A 23031-nucleotide genomic window follows, 5' to 3' on the forward strand; every position below is an offset into this window, starting at 1 on the left:
ATTCACAGAAGCAACGGATGAAATTTCCTCAGAAATTTCCCTTTGCTTCACAAGATGGTAATATTTTCATGTAAATTGTGAAGTATCTTTTTTTGTATTCAATTTCATTTTACACAAACCATTTTTTTAATTAAGGAAAACATTTTACACCCCTAACTCGAGTGTAATCCTTTAATCGAGACTGTTATGTATGGTTCTTAAGCACATGAATACAAACCTTCCAAACATAACATGCACCTTTTTTATGTTAATAATGAAAACGGAAATTTTGGATTAATTATTAGTATCTGGGACTTTATTATAAAGGTCCATAAATTTCAGTCCAATTTTTATTACAATCGTACAAAATGATACATGGCAATCATTTTATCAAAAATTCACAACAGTAGAAATCCTTTTCTCGTTGCAGTGGTTATGGGACTAAGAAACGAACCTCGTACTAAAGGTTTACAAACAACCTTTCTGTTTCAGAAAACAAAATTATGTGAGGTATTCAGAAAGATATGGTATTTTTCCCTCCATATTCTCTTTGTGAATAAATTCCCATCTAGGAATGATAGTAGTAGTAGGTGTTCTCGAACGACGTGATCATTCTAGGCCCTACACTACTTTTCGAGAAATGACAGCAAGTGACGTGTTTCGATAGACAAATTCTTCCCATTTCGCATGTCTTTCCGATCTAATACTCCGTGTCTTTCATAGTTCTGTTACTTCTAGACAATCGATGCCGTTGTACGCGAGTATATTCGTAACCTCACACAACACAAATACTGAAACTCACTGGACAATGGATGAAAATATGAACCATACTTGTCAGTTGACTATGATGCGAAGTTGTGTTTGATTGTCCACATTTTTATAACAACTGGTGTACATTTGTTGCTTGCAATCTAATATGATTAGTCTATATAAAAAAAAATCTCGCTTTTTTATTGAACAGTCTTCGTAAAATCTATTGATTAAATAAAACCATTTGCGAAAGTGATAACAAATGGTAATAGTTACTTAATTTTTCAGGCAAGTTGATGCCTCAGGATATTAAGTGCATTGAATGTGTAATGCAATAATATATATACGTATTTGTATTATTATGGTATCTTGTTCTATGCCATAACGTAGACGTTCATTATTATAAAATTAACAGCATGTTTAAGGTTTAATTTCATGTTGTGGAAAGTCTATGTATACAGGGAATTATAATTACACATGTCTTTAAAGCCCTGTGATCACTTTATCTACCAATCACGTCAATCTTTAGTTATACGTTGCTTGCCTAAAATGTTCAGAGACATATTTCGCCTGTTTCTTAAGTATTTTCTTTTGTGTTTTGAAAATATATATATTTATTTGTTTTAATGTGATTGTTAATGTTTTGTGCATTTTGCGTTTTGTGACCAGATTTGCATATATGTATTTCAATCCGTCTATTCCAGGTTCCAACTCCGAAAGTCGATTGATAGAATCAAGAATCCCCAGTCCACAGACAATGACGCTGATCCGAAATTTATTGCCTGCTAGAACTTACCACATCCAGGTTCTGGCAGAAAACGAAGTGGGAGTTGGAAAGCCGTCTTCTGTAATAACGGTGGTCACACAACATGAAGGTTAGTTCCTTGTGAGCAAACAGCTAAATATAGAATGGGCGTCAATAGATGTCACCTAGTATTCTTTCTCATTTAATACGTCAGTAACCAATAAATAACGAAATTTAGGAATTACTATTCCACTTAATACTAAAGACTTTAGTGTTTCAAAGAACTTCATCAATAAAATGATATATTTAAAATTATAAATAATAAAGTTATACAACCTCGAAATAAATAGTTAGAGTTTTTCATAAACGTTAAATGTTGTTATCTCTGAAGCAAAGACGTTTTAAATACATTTATATGTATATATACTGCTGAAAATGCACGAAACTATGATGTTAGTTGCAGCTACAGCCTTCAGGAAGAATGGCCAACAATTATAGTTTCAATTGTTACTCAGCTACAAAATACAGAAATGGGATCGCTAATTCGTTATTAAATGGAGCATAGATTGGTATAAAGGCGTAGTTTGGGGAGTTAGTTACAGTTGTTACGTTGAAGAAAGGAATGCCGAAATTTTTCGTTACGTTTTGTAACTCAGATGTAGTGTATCAGGTAGATACATGTTATTTTGTTTACTCAGGATATCAAATACAGCTAGAATTCGGTACGTAAGATAAAATAGAATGTCGGGTTTAACCAAAGCTACGACATGAAAAAGTAGGGTATCAGGTATAACCACAGCTTTTAGAGAGATGTTACACATTTAGAAGAAGGATGTGAGACATAGCTGTCTTACATAATGGTGTCAGGTATGGCTAAAATTTCTAAATGCCATAAATATAAGTTGTTAAGGAATGTTATGGCATAACAGTTCGTTGCGAACTTAAAAGTGTTTAATTTGTTGCAAAGTATCCTCATACACTAGCTGACCACTTTATACACTCATATCGGACAAAGCCGTCGTTAGTTGCAATAATAACTAGGACTAGACATATTATGGACTACACTGAAGACAAGAGTACAACACCCTGTAATACGAATGCCTTCGAAAGGTCCACTTTTCGAAAGCGCTTGGGTTACGGGGTTTCGTAACTTTGTCTTTAATTGTTTTTTTAAAACCTATTTGTTTTCCTAACGTCGCGAATGGACTACACTGGATGCTGTATAGTCTACTGGTTGATTATAATACTATTCGGTGAGAAGTATGGTTTACAATTGGTTCACAAATAGCAGCATATGATTAAGGTGGTGAATGCGATATCCACGTTCATTCCAAAAATGATTAATTAATTAAGATTTGGTAATTTTTCTGCTCAAGTAATATAATAAAATAACTGTAGCGCTCTTGAGACCAGCGTGGTGCGTGGTTACTTTGTCGTATTGATTGTCATCGTGAAGATACGGCATTGTTACACTTTAGATATTTTTTACCCTGAGAAAGGAATCAAAAGACGTTACTTATATTAAGAGAAAGTCCCCTACAGTAACCTTTACATAATTCCAATAGCTTGCATTGTCTGAACGACACAAACAAGGTCAAGTATTTCCTGTGGTTTTCCCCATATTATAAATCTTCGATCAATACTGAAAAATGATGGAATACGACTCACCACACAACGTCCTTCCAGTTATTCATTGTCACAGATTTCGTTCTAAGTACTACTGAAGCGATTATTTTATATTTTTATCATATATAAACTGTTTTGGACTGAATTTAAACTGCAACGTAGCATGTTTTTTTTATTTACTTATAATTGTATCCACGTTGAGTCCCGACTACTGTTGAAGAAATCGACCCAACGGTCTTTTATGTCGGTCAGTCACAGCAGCTGTCAGTCATAGTTTTCCTAGTGATAAACCTTTCGGTTTCCCTTATTGAAACGTTTTAACAATATATGTCTGAATATTCAAAGACCAATTAAAAAACAAAAACGGTTATTGATAACCGTAGTCTTACTACGAGCACCTACTATTACGCCTCTTTGAAAGTTGTAAGTATTCTTGAACTTATACCTATTGTCTTGTTGACTAACCAAGAAATGAGTAAACCTTAGCATTTAGAGGGTTTAATCAATCGTCTGACAAATCACACGATCAGACTATTTTTTTTTTTTTGTCAAATGTGTACCCCACTGCCATAGTTAGTAGATATAATCAGGCAGGAGAGTTGTCAGGCACGACATCAAGAATTATTAAAGTTCTGAATCAGGATCGCGTGAGATCAAGAGACTAGGAAGGTAGGCTTTCAGGGAATTAATATTCAAAGTTTTTATGTGAACTATTAGAGAGTTATTAGAAAACAGACCTAACAGGTGGCGTTTGAGCAGAGAAATTACATGGGGGAAAAAAAGGGCGTCCAGTACGTTTATGGATATTGGATTAATGTTTTTATCATGTATTATCCTTTTTTAACGCATTGCACAGTATATATATTTTAAAATGTCTTGCAACTTATGTTGTCAGAGCTACACATTTGTAAGGTACTACACAAGGTATAGGTACTTCAAGTTTACAAAAAAAATAACACTTTAATAAATACTATCATAAAATACCCACGTTTCGCTGCGGGGTCCAAAGGCCCCCTCGTGATTCACAGAGGCTCTAATGTACTAATCAATCTCTTCCATGATTCTGATTACTTCTATAGCTACACTAAAAGGGATCTGTAAACGAAAACAAACCCAGATAGGACACCTGCCGTGGTACCTGAGCACGAAAGTAACGTTTGGTCCCCCTGACTTGTGAGTGAGAGTGTGAACACAGTTTCAAAGCGCCCTTAAAATCACGAGGGATAGGGGACTGGGAACACAAACTCTGATGTCAAATTTGGGTTCAGTGACCCTGAAGACCTACTCTTGGGCCCCCATCACGCTTGGGTAACCGTCCGGGCGCGTTTTAGTCTATCTTGATATCATCTTAGTAGACGCCATATATATAAAGACGTCCGCCTGGCCACCCCCCGAGTCAGTCTCCCAAGTTTGATATTGTTAGCTCCAAAACTTTACGGGTATTTCGTGAACAAACAAATTTACAAAACACACAACGTGAATTAACACAAGGTACGTCGAACATAGTTTCGGTTAAAAGAGTAATTTTAACGACAAGATAGTAAACGAAGAACTGAACACACTACCCAAGGATGGGTTCTTGCTGACGTTGTGTTATTGATTTTTTCTGTGGACTGTTGTAAATGGAAACTTATTCCATAACTTCCTTCTCAGCGACAATGAAAAACGTTTGATTGATATATAAAAGTAAGAAACGAACCGCGCTATTCATCAAATAAAATGATGATGAAAAATATTATAATTTTTAATGTGTTCCTTGATCACATCATATTTCTGTGTTGTATTCATGCCTTATGCTCATTTTCATGAGACAGTTTTTTCCATAAGATCAGATTAACTGTGTGCCACGATTGATATCGTATCATTAAAGTATGTTTTTCTGGCAACTCTGAGTAATACTGCATCATAAAATCGTGTTTTGTTCTCTTGTAACAGCACGTTCTTGTAATAATGTGTTATCAACTTGTGTATTTTTGTAACTCCTTGAGTTATTGCATTATAATTTGATTTTCGTAATTCCCTGTATTAAATAACATTGAGAACTGCTCAGTCTAATAGTATTTTTATTTACGAATAAACAGTTATATTTATTCATAAATAAAGATATTATTCAGTGTATTATTGTATCATCAACTTGTGTTGTTTTTGTAACTCGTATTATTTTATGACGAAGTTGTGTGTTTTTGCAACCACTTATGTTATTGCAACATAAGATTGTTTTTATTTTCTTGTAAGTAAATGTATTTTTACCATAAATCTGTTTTCTGTCTACTGTTTATTATTTCATCTTAAAACTGTATTGTTAAATGAATAAAATGTGTGTTTTTGTAAACCTATGTATTAATATATCATTAGATTATAGATGTTTCTTTTTTAAACTCAGTTGAATATGGTGTCTTTAAATTGTTATTTCTATTTTAAATTATTGTCTATGTTATATTTTCTAGGAACGCCATATAAAAATGTTTCCCTTTGCAAATTAGAACAAGGAAAGATGCAGTAAAATTCTCTATATATATCCGAGAAAAGTGTTAATGGAAACTTGAACATATTATGACGTGTTAAACTTAGGCTTTAATTGCATTAAGCCAACGCTTTGGAATGTACTTGTAAACGAATTTTAATGTATTTGCGCTGTAAGGAAAGTTAAGCATTATAAACTGAGTAGACATTAATGTAATAACTTATTTTGCTGTTTATGTTTTATTGTATTACATTAGAAGATTAGTTAATATTCAAATTGTTTACAGTTTGAGGTTTTTGTTGATTAAATGTTTGTTTCTATCTCTTTTAAAAATATAACACTGGATATTTTCTTTGAATCTCTTAAGTAAGATTTTCACTTTTAATGTAAAAGCTGAGGTGCAAAGTTAAAAGAACACCTTGGAAAAAAATTGTTCTTCATCTACAAAGGGGTGATAAGTATAGTAACGTAACGTATTGTGTGTTATTTTGTGAAGTCACAATATATATATTTTAAGTTTTTTTCGTAGTTATAGATCAACTATGTTAAATTTGACGTTTCAATGTAGCTCCAACCGGAAGGCCGAAAGATCTGGTTGTTTACGAGAAAGGAGCAACATATATAAAACTGGAATGGACGGTAAGACAAAGTAATCATTAAGTTAAACAAAAAATAAAGTTATAGAAGTTACAGTCTCATAACAACAACAACAGAAATTCTTAGGCCATGTTTTTGAATGTGTTTACCATGTTGTCATTCTGAGTAAAATCTTAAATATATAGAGGGCGTAGAGACCAAAACGATGTCTTGAACTTCTACTCATCAAGTCATGTTTTTATAAGGTGCACATATGAATCGAGAAGTTGATGCTTATTATTGTAATTTCAAGTCCATATGATGTATTAACCTTCTGTCCTTTCGAGCTTGAATCACAAATTACTCGTAAAGTAGTGAAAGTTCAAGTGCATCATTATCCTAAATATTAATTCTTCGGGAAAACCGTGATTATCACGGTGTGTTCTCATCTCACCTTTATAGGATTATTAGAGATTCCTATATAATAATCCTATGAAGGTGAGATGAAAACACACCGTGATAATTAGATTCCTATGTAATAATTCTTTGAAGGTGAGATGAAAACACACCGTGATAATTAGATTCCTATATAATAATCCTATAAAGGTGAGCTGAGAACACACCGTGATAATTAGATTCCTATATAATAATCCTATAAAGGTGAGCTGAGAACACACCGTGATAATTAGATTCCTATACAATAATCCTATGAAGGTGAGATGAAAACACACTGTGATAATTAGATTCCTATGTAATAATTCTATAAAGGTGAGATGAGAACAAACCCTGGTAACTAGTTTCCTATCTAATAATCCTGTGAAGTTGAGATGAGAGCACACTGAGGTAGCTAGTTTTCAATGTCATGATCCCATAATGGTGAGATAAGAGCACATCCTGGTAACTAGTTTCTAATATAATAAAATCTTAAAGGTAAGATGAAAACACATCCTGGTGGCTAGTTTTCAAGGAAATAAATACACGCAAAACTATAGTTATCAATGAAATATAATTTTAGTCAGTAAAAATTCCCATAAAATGTATTTAAGTTTAGAAAGGATACACCCGGTTAACTGGATAGTAGATAAAGACATTCTCGGATAAATGACAGATTTGATATAATGGTTAGAGCTATCCTTATATTCATGTGAGTAGTGGAGAAAGCTAGTGTGCTACAAGTGATAAGTAGAAACACTAATTGTAATGGGATCTAATTCAAATCATAATCTTTATTATAATGGTATACAGTTTAAAATACCAGGAAAAACATGCAACATAAGAAACAATACACACCATTGTTAGCAACAATGAATGTAACAAAAAAAACGACACAAAACACAACATCAGAATGTTTATCTGTGCATTATGGTAAAAGACAATACTGAGCGATTTACACTACACGCTAATACAAAACCATATTACAGAACAAAACTTGATGAAACTGTGGGTTTAATCTTGTGTTCGTTCGGTCGCTTTATCTATTTACTCCATCGTTTCTTATCAGTTTTTTTTTCTTTGATAAAACTTAGTTTGACCCAGGAGCAGATGCTTATGTAGACATCACAGCTTTCTATGTTGGTTACCGTCCTACTGGATCAAGGCATCCTTATGTCTATCGTCAAGCCACCGCTGCGAAACGAAAGATCACTGGAATATTGAGTGATCTGCAGAGGTCAACCAGCTACAGTGTAGTGGTTCGAGCTTTCAACAGTGCAGGGTTGGGAGTCCTGTCAGATCAACTTGTGGTACACACAGCTCGAGGAGGTGGGTCATGAATAATTCATAAGTTATCGCGGGGAAGATCAGTCTTATCAGGCATCACAGTGTTAATTCAGGGGGGGGGGGTCTTCTAGACTATGAATTGGAGAATATTACCTTGGTAGTTGGTGAATGTTATTTTGTAGACAGTAGATTGATACACATTGTCTCGATGTAATTGGTAAGCGTGAGTTTTTTTTTCAGATCTTTTGCAGTTTATAGAAGCTAATTGTGTGTGAAAAGCTTTGTTGCTTTTTGGATACTAGTAATTTATAAATAATCAATCTTACATGCACTTTGTGTTGTGTCAGGCTGGTTATAACAGGTGATGCTATATGCGTCTAGTGAGTTGTCCTGGACAAACTACTGGTATAATCAACTTTTCAAGGTGAGTTGCATGTGAATATCTAATATGAAACTAAATTCGTTGTGGTGAGTCGTGTCACAACAGTAAGTGGTACACATGGCTCAATTTAACTAGTAGTACATATATAGCTTTTGGAAGTGAAACATGTCTAAACAGCAGGTGGTACACATGACTCCTATTGAAGTTAACTGTATAATAACAACGTCCACGTGGCCAATGAGTGTGAGGTGTTTCACATTAGCTAAAGCATATGAACTAGTGGAGGTAAGGTGTGTCCCACCAGCTACAGGTATATGTAGCTAATGAAGGGGAGGTATGTCACACTAGCCAGGTATATGCAGCTGTGTAGATTAGGTGTGTCTCACATCTACATATATCTGTAAGTAGTGTCGCACCAGCTATAGGCATATGTAGCTGTAGAGGTGAAGTGTTGTCCGACCACCTATATGTATATGAAGCTGTGGAGTTTAGGTGAGTGTAACCAGCTACATGTATATGTAACTATGGAGTTTAGGTGTGTGTGTAACCAGCTACATGTATATGTAGTTGTGGAGATGAGGTGTATCACATTAACTACAGGTTTATCTAGCTGTGGAGTTTAGGTGTGTGTGTAAAACCAGCTGCATGTATATGTAGGTAGTGGAGATGAGGTATGTTGAATTAACTACAGGTATATGTAGCCAGTGAAAGATGAAATGTGTTCCACTAGCTACTGGTATATGTAGCTGTGGAGGCGAGGTGTATCAGACCACCTGATGGTATATATAGCTCGTCAAATTGTTTGTACCATAACGAGCTAGCTGATGGTACACAATGCTTCAGAAGCTAGTCATGCCAAACTACTTATTATTGAATTGCCTTTAACCAGCTAGTAGCACTAGATGAGTCATATCATGAATTTATTGAAACATTTACACACAATTAGTACCAATCGTTTTAGACTAAGTAAAAACAATATGACAGAATTTGGGGCACACTATTTTTCAATGTTACATTTCTTTTCTGTAACTTTAAGTTCTTTTGATTAAGAAGAAAGAACTCTTAATATCATTCAGAACTCCCTGCCAAGCCCTCTGTACATCTACTTTCAACACAGGCCTCTTTTTTAAGACTGAAGATTTGGATCATGGGAAAGGAAGAAGGAGACGTGACAGGTATATTTTTTCTGATTTCGATTTTGACTCCAAACTTATATAATGCCCATAATTTAATAGAGAAAGAAAACTTAATATTTAGTAAGTAATTCTTCATTGAGCATGTAATTTCAGTTGTAGTTTCTATAATATCGTATTTTGTAGGTTAACTGTATATGATCACTCAGGAATCAATAACTGTTAAAATTTATCATTTCTGGTTTATTCATTTTACTTCAGACTGGTCAGTCAATCTTGAAGGTTGACTGTGTATAGTGCTGGCAACTGTTGCAAATTAAAAGTAGTTTAAAGATATTACCCATCTCCAGAATTTACGTATTTCTCCTATATTCGGTGTAATGTTACTTAATAAGCTGAAATGTTTAATGCAAAAATCAAGTTTCAATATATTTTTCTGTACAGACAACTATTCTAATATATAACTCAATACTTTTATACTCGTGAAATATAAACGAATGGACTTTGTTTGTTCACGCCATGTTGGTTATTAGGGTGTAATAAGATGTTGTTTTATCGAGTTTATGAGACACTAAGTCAACCTAACTCTAATGCATACAGTACGTCAGGTACTGTTCCATATTTAAATTTTTGTTTTCCACATCTTAAGCCTACATCATGCACTTGCGACGAGCTGGAGGCGAATGGTTGGAATTTCCTTTAACGGTTTCCTCTTCCAACGTTTATACAGTAGGGGGTCTGACATCAAGCGTTCAATATCAACTTTACATAACTGCCCAGAATAAGTGGGGGGAAAGTGGACCAAGTGATGTCATAACCTGTAAAACACAATCAGAGAGTAAGTGAAGCTTCGAATAATATGTATTATACTTTTTTTGGTGGGGTTAAAATGATTTGGTAGCAAGATGTTTTGTAGTAACTATAATTGTTTCTATATTTTGGTTTATTCACGCCTGTAATGTATAGGTTAAAATACTATATATATATATAAGCTGCTGAGCCAAATGTATCCACTCGTATAGTCCTAGATGTTGTAATTCAAGTTTCCTATACCATTAAGTAGTTTTATCCACAGTAATAGTTGGTTCGAAACTAAGCATTATGGCTGTTTCAATTTTGGCATTTTGTTTACACTTTGATACTACTAATCTACGTCTGTGGTGTATCTCTTGGTATTTATAAATTTCCTTAGCAGTGTGCTGCATGGGTCAAGTCACACGTCTATATACCTATTTCATGCACTCTTAGAACATAACAAAACAACAACATTAAACTTAGCAGTAATTTTGGTTTGAAATTGTATAACCCAAGTCGGGGAGACATAGGGCCATACATAACCCGGGGGTGTTCAGAAAGTCTTTTCTCTTCACCCTGCTCGTGATTTAAAATTTCGTGGATGGCTTAATTTTGATAGAAAAACCGGTAAGGAAAATATATATTTACCATGGATATTATATCTTTTTCTGGTCTTCCTCGGTTCTCTCGCTGCCTTTTGCTTGCTGCTTGCCAAATCTTAGAACATAAGGGAATGCACAAGTTCTAAAATATGAAGGAAACGCTTGTTCTTTCCAGTTGTTTTCTTACGAAATCAATATAAAGTAGTCGTTTTAAAATGGTCAAATTTATAAATAAAAGGTATAATTTTATACATTGTGTATTTCTGTAATAAGTATATGTTTATTTCATTGCCTCCAAAGGCAAGTTTTTAATATTCTTAGGGCTTGAGAAAGAAATAATTGTTAATGTTTTTTAAAGATAATTTTCTAAGAAACTGCCACTATACTTTTCTAAGATACAAAGCTGTTATATGTTATTAAGAAATGTTTCGACAGTAACAAATAAATATGAAAAAAATTAATATTGCCATAAATTGCTTAAGCAGTTACTTTGTTTGTTTGTAATTGAGCACAAAGCTACACAATGGGCTATCTGTGCTCTGCTCACCACGGGTATCGAAACTCGAATTCTAGCGTTGTAAGTCCACAGACATACCGCTCTGCCACTGGGGGGCAAGCAGTTACTTGCTTGTTTGTGTGTCTTAGAGCAAAGGTGTCCATCGCGAGGAATCAAACCCCGGATTTTAGCGTTGTAAATCCGTAAACTTACTGCCGTCCCACTGGGATACAAGTACTTGTCAACCAAATGTGTAACTTTCACTCTATAGAAACTTGTATTTTAGTTCATGAGAAAAATCTGCTCATAACACTTTACTATGAGGTTTAGTTCAAAATGGGCTCTCAAACTGTGTTACCATTGCCATAGCCACGAGAACTTTTCGGTGTGGGTTTGTGTATGTATGAAGAAGATGATAAATATCTTAATGTTTCGTACAGAAACGCAAGCGACCTGATCAGGCTACCAATGAAGAAAATTGCGTACTTACACAGAGATATCTTGTTATTAATGTGAGAAAAATGTTTAAACAGGTTTTGGGGTGGTTGATAGTAAAAACATTCTAGGAAATAGTATGTCAAGATATTTGTTTCCAAAACCTTGACCATTTTAACATATCTCGTCAGGCCTGAAAAATTCGCCTTCAATACGTATAATTGAGGAATAATATACCATTATCCTTTGAAAGCAAAATAGTAATAATATAAATATTTTAGAAATAGTACTAAATTCCTCAAGAAATATACAATTACTTTTTCAACAAGACAAGGATGTAATTACAATAGAAACACTTCTTTGGGTATTTAAATAAACCCACAGACATAAGGAGAATCCTGTATTACAATGTCCATATAATATTTTAAATACCTATACTTACTACTGTGTCTAAAATAAACAGAACAATACCCAATAAAATCTTAAATATTCTGGAGCATATCCAACCAGATCAATATCATTAATGTTTCTCCGTCGAGTTAACGCTTCAGTTGTACGACCGAACTACCAGCACAAAAGTTATTTTAACTGTAAATTTATCTGCATGAAAAAAATTACTGATTAATGAAATCCATTCCTTTAAAAGCAATAATTAATAAAGAGTTTATTAAATCCATAGCATTTACCTGACTGAAAGTTTCACTATGTACGTCATACAAATAATTCCTTTGATGTAAGATTCTTCATGAAAATATAACGAATCAATACCAAGATCTCTGTTTAACATTTATATTTCGAAGATTCCCGTAATTTTCAATAAAAGTTTATTTATTTTACAAAAATTTAACTTCTTTTTTATAAAACCCAGAAATTAGTAGAAATTCTTCATTGACAAAGCTAATTGCACACGTTTAAGTTGGAGTGTAATTAATGTTCTATATTTTTCAATACTTACTCTGCAAATAAATACTCCCAAGCCTTCATCAAGAACAGGTTTGCCATTTTAACTCAATTGCAAAGAGAGCAAATAAATAAATAATAAGCTATATGACTGGTATTACAAGGATAGCAATTTCTTTGAAAATAAGTAAATAATAAGATAAACAACTAGTATTACATAGGGAACAGTTTCTTTGCAAATAAATATATAATAAGCTAAACAACCGGTATTACAGAGAGAGAACAGTTTCTTTGCAAAAAACAACACAATAAGCTAAACATCTGGTATTACAGAGAGAACAGTTTCTTTGCAAAAAAAAAACAACACAATAAGCTAAACATCTGGTACTACAGAGAAAACAGTTTCTTTGCAAAAACCAACACAATAAGCTAAACATCTGGTACTACAGAGAGAACAGTTTCTTTGCAAAAAAACAACAACACAATAACTAAACATCTGGTACTACAGAGAAAACAGTTTCTTTGTAAAAACCAACACAATAAGCTAAACATCTGGTACTACAGAGAGAACAGTTTCTTTGCAAAAAAACAACAACACAATAAGCTAAACATCTGGTACTACAGAGAGAACAGTTTCTTTGCAAAAAACAACAACACAATAAGCTAAACATCTGGTACTACAGAGAGAACAGTTTCTTTGCAAATCAATAAATAATAAATTAAATATACGGTTAATTTTTGTCAGTACAGTGTTCATACGCGGATAATATAAATCTGACGGGTCAGTGACATAGGGTTTTAGGTCTTGCTTACAAAAACCATACTATGAAATTCCTTAAATATACAGCTTTAGCAATCACGAATAACACACAAAAGCGGTTACAGTATGAGCAAATCTAAACATACAAAGAATGGTTGACACTGCCTTTATCCCCCTGTACCCTAGTTGGCTCTTGAGAAGATAAAAATCACCTTAAATAAATGTTTGTTGGAATTTTATTTGAACAAGAAATTTATAATTTTGGATAATTTTTGTATCATTTGTTGCACGGCTTATAAGCTCATTAATTTAACTAAACAGCAACAACATCAAAATTTTAAACTTAAACCCAAGAATGAAAATAATATTGTTGATATTATTTACAAAGTCACGTCTTTCATGATAAAAAAACAAAGCATTCAATAAATTAAATCTTCACGTGTTTGTACGTATCCTCCTTTGATTATTTAGTATCAATATTTGCATCAATTCTTTATTTTAAACACAGTGTGATTTCTCAATAATTCTCTTTGAAGAGAAAGTGAAGAGATAGCAAATGCACATTTTATTCTTTTACTTATAACACTTATGGGCCAAATGATGTGCATCATGTTTGTAAAACCTGATTTACATTTCTCACCTTTTAGGTTCAACGTATTTCCTAACCCTGGACTCTAACGGAGTGAAACTTTTCACCAAGCTCTCGGTAATTATTCCAGTGTCAGTATCAGTCGTGCTGGTGATTGTGGTGCCCATCACGGCCTGCTGTTTAATCCAGAAAATTAACAGTCGACCTTTTCCACGAAGAGGTACGTCTTAAGTCATTTGTAATTTAACTTTAGTAAGACAAGTTCACCACTTACCAGTTTGGTACTGTAAAGAATGATTCCATTTCTGTGAATCATCATTCTCTATTTTACTCCCAGTTCTTGTTCTTGTTCCTTTCCTAATATCTTATATATATATATATATATATATTACTGACATTGATTCAATAATGTCAAAATTGCTCATGGTGCAATGCTACATATTTTTGCTGCTTGGGTTAGAATAGTATCTAGTCTGTTTGAACTCTCACCTGCCCCTGAAGAATACTGGTCTAGCTGACTTAAGTTACGATTTTACGGAAACAACTTCGATTGCCACCTCACAAATTAAATTTTGTTTGATTTTTAAAATGCTAAACTATTCTCTGAAAACAGTGCTCTGGGTAGTTTGGTTGTACTTAGCCCTAAACGTAACTTTCTTCCCTTTAATTAGTTTGTATATACATAGAGCTAATCCTTTGTTCTTCAGTGAAAACTAGTCAGTAAAAAAAGAATAAGGGTTGTCAAGAACAATAATAAAATAGACGTGTATATTTAGTGCACAGAAACACCTCTGATAACTCAGATGAAGCCAGCCATCTGCTCCAGTGTTTACTAAATTATTTGTGTGAAATTGCGTATAAAAGTTGTTTGATAAACCTCTAAGAAAATTTAAACCTGTGTGTTTGTGTCGATGGCACTGTTTCGGTCACAAACCAATGGAACCATAAAACTGCTCTTCAATAATATGAAGGAAAAATATATTATATTAAACTAAAAAAAAATCATATTGTAGTAATTCTGGACATAGTTTTTTTTTCTCACAAAAGTCTGTATGGGCTGATATGTGTAATCATAAATGTTCTCATATATAGCACTTTTTGTGTTTTTACAGTAAGCAAAATATATTGTTTATTAAAAAGGGTAAAATTAGTTATCAGGTCATTTGCATGGCACTCTACCAAGGGGCGCCACACAGTCGACCTCAGGCAATGGGGAGAAAATAATGTTACAAGAGGCGATGATGTCATATTTCTATGAAGTGGAACCAATGGGAATTGGTGCCATGCAATGATGTCACCAGAGAGGATTATATCCACGTAGTGACACCAGAGGGCGCGTTGCTAGAAAGAGTTTAAAATTCCATAGACTATAAGAAGCGAAATTATCACCAGTAGCTGTAAGGGCCCTTGCATGGTACGCCACCAGAGAGCGCCACACACGAGTCGACCTCAGGCAGTAGGGTGAGACAATGATGACACAGGAGATGATAACGTCATGTTTCCACGAAGTGGAACCAGAAAGGATTGTTGGTGTCATGCAATATCACCAGAAAGGATAATGTCTACGTAGTGTCACCAGAGGGTGTGATGGTAGGCTGCCATGGCAGACATACATGTCACCAAAGATGACGTCCACAAAGTGGATCAACTTGTCTCAACATGTAATCAATGGCTAGATTAAACACAGTCAGTATAAAACACTAATTCATTAGTTGTATATTTAATCATCCTTCCCGAGGATTTATACGTGAATCATTTACTGTCCTGAAAAGGACGCTTATTTAAATATCGTGCAATAATTTAAAAACTTACTGTTTCACTAATTTGTTTTTATGCTATCCATATAATTAGTTACTAAAAGTATTGTCTCAACATGTAATCAATGTCTGGATTTAATACAGTCAGTATAAAACACCAATAAATTAGTTCTATATTTAATCATACTTTGACATTTCCTGGCCATTTATATGTAAATCATTTGTTGTCCTGAAAAGAAAATTTACGTAGATATCATGCAATAATTTAAAACTTACTGTTTCACTAGTTTGTCTTTTTGCTAACCATATAACTTAAAGTATTTTATTTTACACTTGTTACTTTATAGTTTATCTTACATGACTTTTAGAAGGGTGTACAGTGTTACTATACTTTCAGGTTTAATTATGTTACAAGTAAAACCATTACTTTTAAGAAAATCTTACTGTCCAGTAGGATTTTAATAAAGCTGCTGTTTTGCTTTCACAAGTCAACAAGACAACTGTTATAACATACATATTATCCAGTATTTGAATGAGGCAGTGTAAATCATTTATTGTCCTGAAAAGGACACTTACTTAACATGCAAACTTACGATAATCTTACTGTTTCACTAGTTTGTCTCTAGCCATTAACTATGTTCTTGACAAAATATTACAATTTGTTGTTTCTTATGATAAGGGACAAGAAAATACATAACCAATTTGATTTAACATACTGATTACAGTTTTAGTTTCTATAACTTTATTCAACCTGAAAAGAATACTTTTTAACATACAAACTTACTACATACATATAATTTATGTTTCACTGACTTTATTTTTAACACCTAGTTAATAAACTCTGTAGCAAATCATGTTGTTAGATAATAATTGTGTTTAATCACTAAAATAGTACAGCATAAATCTTTGAGTACAGATATAACTGAACTTTCTTCTACATTAGAGATGTAACTTACATCACATATGTGTTCAAAACTATGTGTCAAGTAGGAAATACAGATTTGGATGTATGTGTGTTCTTTCTAACTGACGACGTCATTAACAATGAAAGCTATACAATCACCAAATAACACTTCCCCTTATTGGCTCATAGCTAATGGTATGTCCACCTTTTACTAAGGAGAGAAGGACTGATAGAATTGTGTGTTATGATGATGCAATAGTATATGTATGAGATTATTTTCCAGTTTCGTCGGGTTTTTTACCATTTTTTATCCTGTACAGTAAGTTATTGTATTTTAGTAATTTGGAGAGTGGAAACAATCTAATTTTTATAGAATTGTGTATAAAATAATCGTTGTTTTTAAAAATTGTGAATTTTTAAGATTGAACATTACACACATGCCAAAATGTTTTTTAAAAAAGAAATGTATGTTACAATATACATACGTTTAAAGGCTGACCCTTCATTCTTTCATCCATATAGTAGCAAAGCATCAGTCTGATCACTAGTGGTGAAAGGGACAGGGTATTTACATTTGAAAAGTGATCCAGACTTGACTGAAATTTAGACTGTTTGTTGTAGACAGATATCGATATCAGGATATGTCTGAACTTGTAACTGAACTTATCATCACTAATCAGAAACAGCTAAGTCTGTCACCATTTGAGTACATGCAAATATAATTCGTTGTATCATATAATGAAATTGTAAATCTCATAAATTTCACATCATGCTGATTATTTACTGACTTTTAAATTCTGTGACTTACAAAATCTCTAGTTAAACTATGGTTAAAATTAAATATATGTAGAAAATATATGGTTATGTATAGTTGGAATCATTTATTTTCAATAGTAAATATCATATAAATACATAAGTAGCAACAGTGTATTATAATTGTCCTGATCAATTTTTGTTTTCATAAATTTTTTATGTGTGATCACCCTTTTCCTTTAGTAAAATACATGAGTCAGATAGAGTGTTCTACATTCAAATGAAAGCATTATCTGTTTTAGTTAACACAAAACGTCAAAAGCTTTTCTAAACTTGGCATCCTACCTTGTATATTTTGAAAACCAAAGTTTATTGAGCTGTCTTGAATATGAAACAAGAAGGTCGTTAGACTAAATGTAAACAATGTTGATGACCAAAGTGAACTTTGAATTCTATCAGCCCCTCTCTACTTAGTAAAAGGTGGACATAAAATTAGCTCTGAACCAATAAGGGGGAAGTATTACTTGGTGATTGTATGCTTTCATTGTTCATGACGTCAGTCTGTATTTCCTACTTGACATTGTGTTTTTGAAAACATATGTTATGTAAGTTAAATGTCAAATGTAGAAAAAAGTTCAGTTATATCTGTACTCAAAGATTTATGCTATTCAATGTTAGTGATTAAACATGATTTAAAATGATTAAAAATGATTTACTGCAGAATTTATTAATTGGATGTTAAAAGTCAGTTTGTGAAACATGCATTATATGAATATAGTAAGTATATATGTTTAAAAAGTACCCTTTTCAGGATGTAAAAAGTTTTAGAAACTAAAACTATAGTCAGTATGTTAAATCAAAATCGGTTATGTATTTTCTTGTTCTTTGTCATAAGAAACAACAAATTGTAATATTTTGTCAAGAACATTGTTAATGACTAAAGACAGACTAGTGAAACAGTAAGATTATTGTAAGTTTGAATGTTAAATAAGTGTCCTTTTCAGGACAATAAATGATTTATACTGCTTCATTCAAATAATGGATAATATGCATGTTTATAATAGTTGTCTTGTTGACTTCTGAAAGAAAAAAAAAGTTTTATTAATATCCTACTGGACAAGAAGATTGTCTTTAAAATAATGGTTTTACTTGTAACATAATTAAATCTGAGCATTGATGACATAATAATATGTGGAAGTATAATAACATTGTCCACCTTTTTAAAAGTCATTTAAGATAAAACTATAAAGTAACAAGTGTAAAATGAAATATTTTGTCAAGTTATGGTAAGCATGAAGACAAACTAGTAAAACAGTAAGTTTTAAATTACTGCATGATATTTAAATAAGCGTCCTTTTCAGGACAATATAAGATTTACTTATAAGTAGTCAGGAAATGTCAAAAAGTATTATTAAATATAAAACTAATACTTAGTGTTTTATAGTAATGGTATTAAATCTAGCCATTGATTACATGTTAAGACACATTGATCCACTTTGTGGACGTAATCTTCTCTAGTGGCATGTCTTTCTGCCATGGCAGCCTACCATCGCGCCCTCTGGTGACATTATGTAGACGCCATCCTTTCTGATGACATTGCATGACACCAACAATCCCCTCCAGTTCCACTTCCTGGAAACATGACATTATCATCTCCTGTAACATAATTGTCTCACCCCATTCATTGCCTGAGGTCGACTCGAGTTTGGCGGTCTCTGTTGGCATACCATGAAAGGGTCTTTATAGCTACTGGTAAAGAATTGTGAATCCAAAAGTGTTACTGTTAATCAAATAGTTTTTGTGTTACATAACAGTCAGGTCTGGCATCGCCAGGTGGTTAGGGCACTTGACTCGCAATCTGAGGGTCGATGGTTGGAATCTCCGTCCCACCAAACATGCTCGCTCTTGGTAAAGTTCTTGGTAAAAGAGTAGCTAAAGAGTTGGTGGTTGGTGGTGATGGCCTTCCCTCTAGTCTTTCACTGCTAAATTAGGGATGGTTAGTGCAGATAGTCCTCGTGCGTGAAATTGTAAACAAACAAACAAATACACTGTATAATCAGAATATTTTATTTTTAATCCTTCTGTAAACAACGGACTGCTGGGAAAATTTTAATAAACTGTAGAGCAAATATCTGTTCTAGCTAACAAAGAAATAAAATGACTTTTTAAAATATGTGCACAGCACCAGTAGTAATGAAATGTACTGTAAAATCACAGCTCAGTTCAAAAGAAAAAAATTTAATATAAACATTTTTCCAAACCGTTTGTAGGTGCACAATATCAGTGGGAGTGTACATGAAGTACACAAGTTAAAAGGTGGCTGTCATTACACACGAAAGATGATTCGAAATCACACAGAAAATGCATTGTAATAATAAATTAAATGTTAAATACATGTGGCACCAGAGTATAGAGAATTTGGTATTTCATAAACTGAAACTATTCCTCAATATAAAACAAAGCCTTCTTTGCACCGAACTAAAATAATTTGTGTTAAAATTATTTTAAGAGAGGAGAATTATTTTTCTTAAATCTAGAAGCGAGAGGTGGTACCTACAGGTAAGATTTGTCTGAAAAAAGTAACAACTTTTTAACTAAGCAGTGGTTTTGTTTGAATATTTCGAAATAAAACCCACTACGGACAAATAGTTTTACTAGAATGTTGACTGTAATTGTCTGTTTCATCTCATTAAGTAGTTTCAACTGAAAAGAGAGTTGTTTTTCGCCATGTACAAGTAGAAAGGTTTTGCACTGGCGTCAGAAAAATCACGGGATCTATAGTTTATCCTGCTATACGTATATTCGTCTTAGAAGAAAATTGACAAATTTGTCTTTTCATATCGTGCTGTCTGACCCCGTAAATCAAGTCAGTGATGTGCATAAAGAAAGATATATCAATAATCTGAATAACCATAGAGTTTCGGTTCCAGGTCTTTCCAAAGGCGATGTTTGTGCCATTGACAGCATATAACTCTTTACCGAATTTTATATTGATATTGATTATTATTGATTACTACAAGGGAATGTTTGACGTCCAGTATGTCTACATTGAATGAACCAGGAAGTTTGTGACGTCACGTACAAGACCTCCATTAACCATTGCCACCTTCTTGTTTGTGATATCTTTATAATTAACAGTTTAATTCTTTCAGATATATGTTTTGTTTGCATTGTCTTAACAGTCAACCCATGACAAACCATCTATATATATATATGGTTTTCTGTAAAAAATAAACAATAAGCGCTTGTTACTGAAAGGCCTCAATATTCAGCAATCAATCAATTTGAGTCACAAAGAAACCAAACTGCATTTATAATGAAGAGCACACGTTTTCTATACAATGTAAGATCGACCCACTGCCAGGGTGTACAGGATCTCTGTATATATATATAATTAACGGTCGACTTTAGTTCAGAAAAGAATGCTTTGTGTGTATAATTAACAATCAACTCATCTAACAGCGAGGCACTTTTTACTTTTATGTTGATCGCCAACTGTTTTCTTGAATATGATAGTTTCGTTGCCTTTATCGACATATACTATCACAGACAGTACATTGTATTTAGATGTACAGTGATTGGTTTTTATTACGTCACTTCATCTTTGAAGTTGATTCCATGTAAATATTCAAGTGCGGGTGGATACATTGCTTCTGTGCATTTGCAGTTGGTTCCTAGCATTTAGAGTACATTGTTAATATGTTTATACTTTGGATCCCTCAATTTTAAAGTCACGCTCTCTTTTCCACGTTTAGACGATATTCTGGGTATTGTTGTAGTTTAGCACAAAACTATACATTGGGCTATCTATGCTCGGCTCACCACGAGTATCGAAACCCGGATTCTAGCGTTGTAAGTCCGCAGACATACCGCTATGCCACTGGGGGGCTATTTTGGGTAGAAGAGAACTCTATTTTGTATATATATATATATATTATTGTGGATCTTCATAGAAAAAAAAAGCTAGAACCTGTTGTCACAAATAAGGGTGCCCCCCAGTGGCACAGTGGTATGTCTTCGGACTTACAGCACTAGAAACCGGGTTTCGATACCCGTGGTGGGCAGAGCACAGATAGCCCATTGTGTAACTTTGTGCTTAACTTCAAACAAACAAACACAAATAAGGATAATATTATATTAACTTCACACGAAGACAAGGTTTTATCCAAAATAAAACCCTCTATGAAATTTAAAAAAAAATAGAGTTATTTCTAATATTTAGTTAGTGCAGTGTTATATTTTATGGATTTCATCGAAATCAAGATTTTGTAAAAAGCAACGGCAATACTTTATTCTTTATTGAATTCTACTTTTAATACTAGATGTGTAAACATTACTTACCAATACGTTTTGTTATTGTTTTTTTAGCTAGCTAACATTACATTGTATTTATCTTCACGGTCTTTCTGGTAATATTGCCCGAAAGTACAGTATCGCGGTCCGAACCTTGGGGTCGTGGGTGCAGTATAAATAAACACCAATACTGATCAGACAAAATTAGCCAAAGTAGGGGGTAGGTGCTGTTGACTAGCTCTCTCCAGTTTATTATTTCACAATTAGAGGTGGCTATGTGCAGATAGCCCATTGTGTAACTTTACGCGAAAATTCTGAAACAAACAACATTACGTATTAATGACTTAGTCTGTAGACCAAGTCTTCTACTTGAGTAGATAAACTTCTCATGAAAATACTTGTTTCAGTTATATTCACATTATATGACAAATATATTTTCATTGGACTAGTTTCTTTTTCCAGAGAGTTTTGCTAGTTTGATGTTAAGCACAAAGTTACCCAATATGCTATCTGTGCTCTGCCCACCACGGGGGAAGTGAATTACTCCAGAGAGTAACTTATGATAGGTAATTTTTGGGGCCATTAAATGTATCGCTTTTCCCTGTGCCTTTTATTATTATTGTAGTCTAAAGGACCTAAGACGTCATATCTTATATATATATTTATTTCTGTTTATGGGCCTAGTATGGCCAGATGGTTAGGACGCTCAACTCGCACTCTGCGGGTCGCGGGCTCGAATACCTGTCCCACCAAGCATGCTCGCCCTTTCAGTCATGGGGGCGTTATAATGTAACGATCAGTCCCAATATTCGTTGGTAAAAGAATAGCCCAATAGTTGTTGGTGGGTGGTGATGACTAGCTGCCTTCCCTGTAGTCTTTCACTGCTAAATTAGGGACGGTTAGCTTTGCGCGAAAATTTAAAACAAATAAACAAACTTTCTGCTTAACAGAGCACATCTGATTATCTAGTAGATATTGACTTCTTCTTTTGGTTTCGTTTTTACAGAAGGAATTGAGACGCGAGACTTCATCTACACCCCAGGCCCGTCCAATCGACCTGACATAGTAGCGTCGTCGCTGACCAGGAGGTCCCCTCCCCGACCTTGTCAGTCCCCCTACTCCAGACTCACCATGTATGGAAGTGAATTCAGTGATGATCTTCGATATGATATAGTACTGGAGGAGATGAGGACATTTGTGGAAAATAACAGAAGGACAACGTGAGGTTCACATTTGGAAAAAAAAAAGTGATTATTTTAGCTGGTTTGGAACAGTTGTTTTCGGCAGATTGTACAGAATTACTGTTTCTTAGTGTGGGAATTATAATACGTTTGTTATCGTTCCTTTGTTTTTAATAAATATTTACATAAGAG

At 33.6% G+C, this 23031-nt stretch overlaps 1 protein-coding gene across 1 annotated transcript; it reads left to right on the top strand.

Moving 5' to 3' along the window:
• The first annotated feature begins 1436 nt into the window (after nucleotides 1-1436).
• Nucleotides 1437-23031, top strand: LOC111089028 (neural cell adhesion molecule L1-like protein). Its single transcript, XM_022400658.1, has 7 exons — nucleotides 1437-1604; nucleotides 6133-6203; nucleotides 7667-7901; nucleotides 9318-9416; nucleotides 10024-10212; nucleotides 14010-14171; nucleotides 22665-23031. Exons 1-7 carry the CDS (start codon nucleotides 1487-1489, stop codon nucleotides 22880-22882), a joined length of 1092 nt encoding a protein of 363 aa, XP_022256366.1. The 5' UTR covers nucleotides 1437-1486; the 3' UTR covers nucleotides 22883-23031.

Source organism: Limulus polyphemus, unplaced genomic scaffold, assembly GCF_000517525.1.
Source record: "Limulus polyphemus unplaced genomic scaffold, Limulus_polyphemus-2.1.2 Scaffold5042, whole genome shotgun sequence".
In the NCBI taxonomy this organism is placed as follows: Eukaryota; Metazoa; Arthropoda; class Merostomata; order Xiphosura; family Limulidae; genus Limulus; species Limulus polyphemus.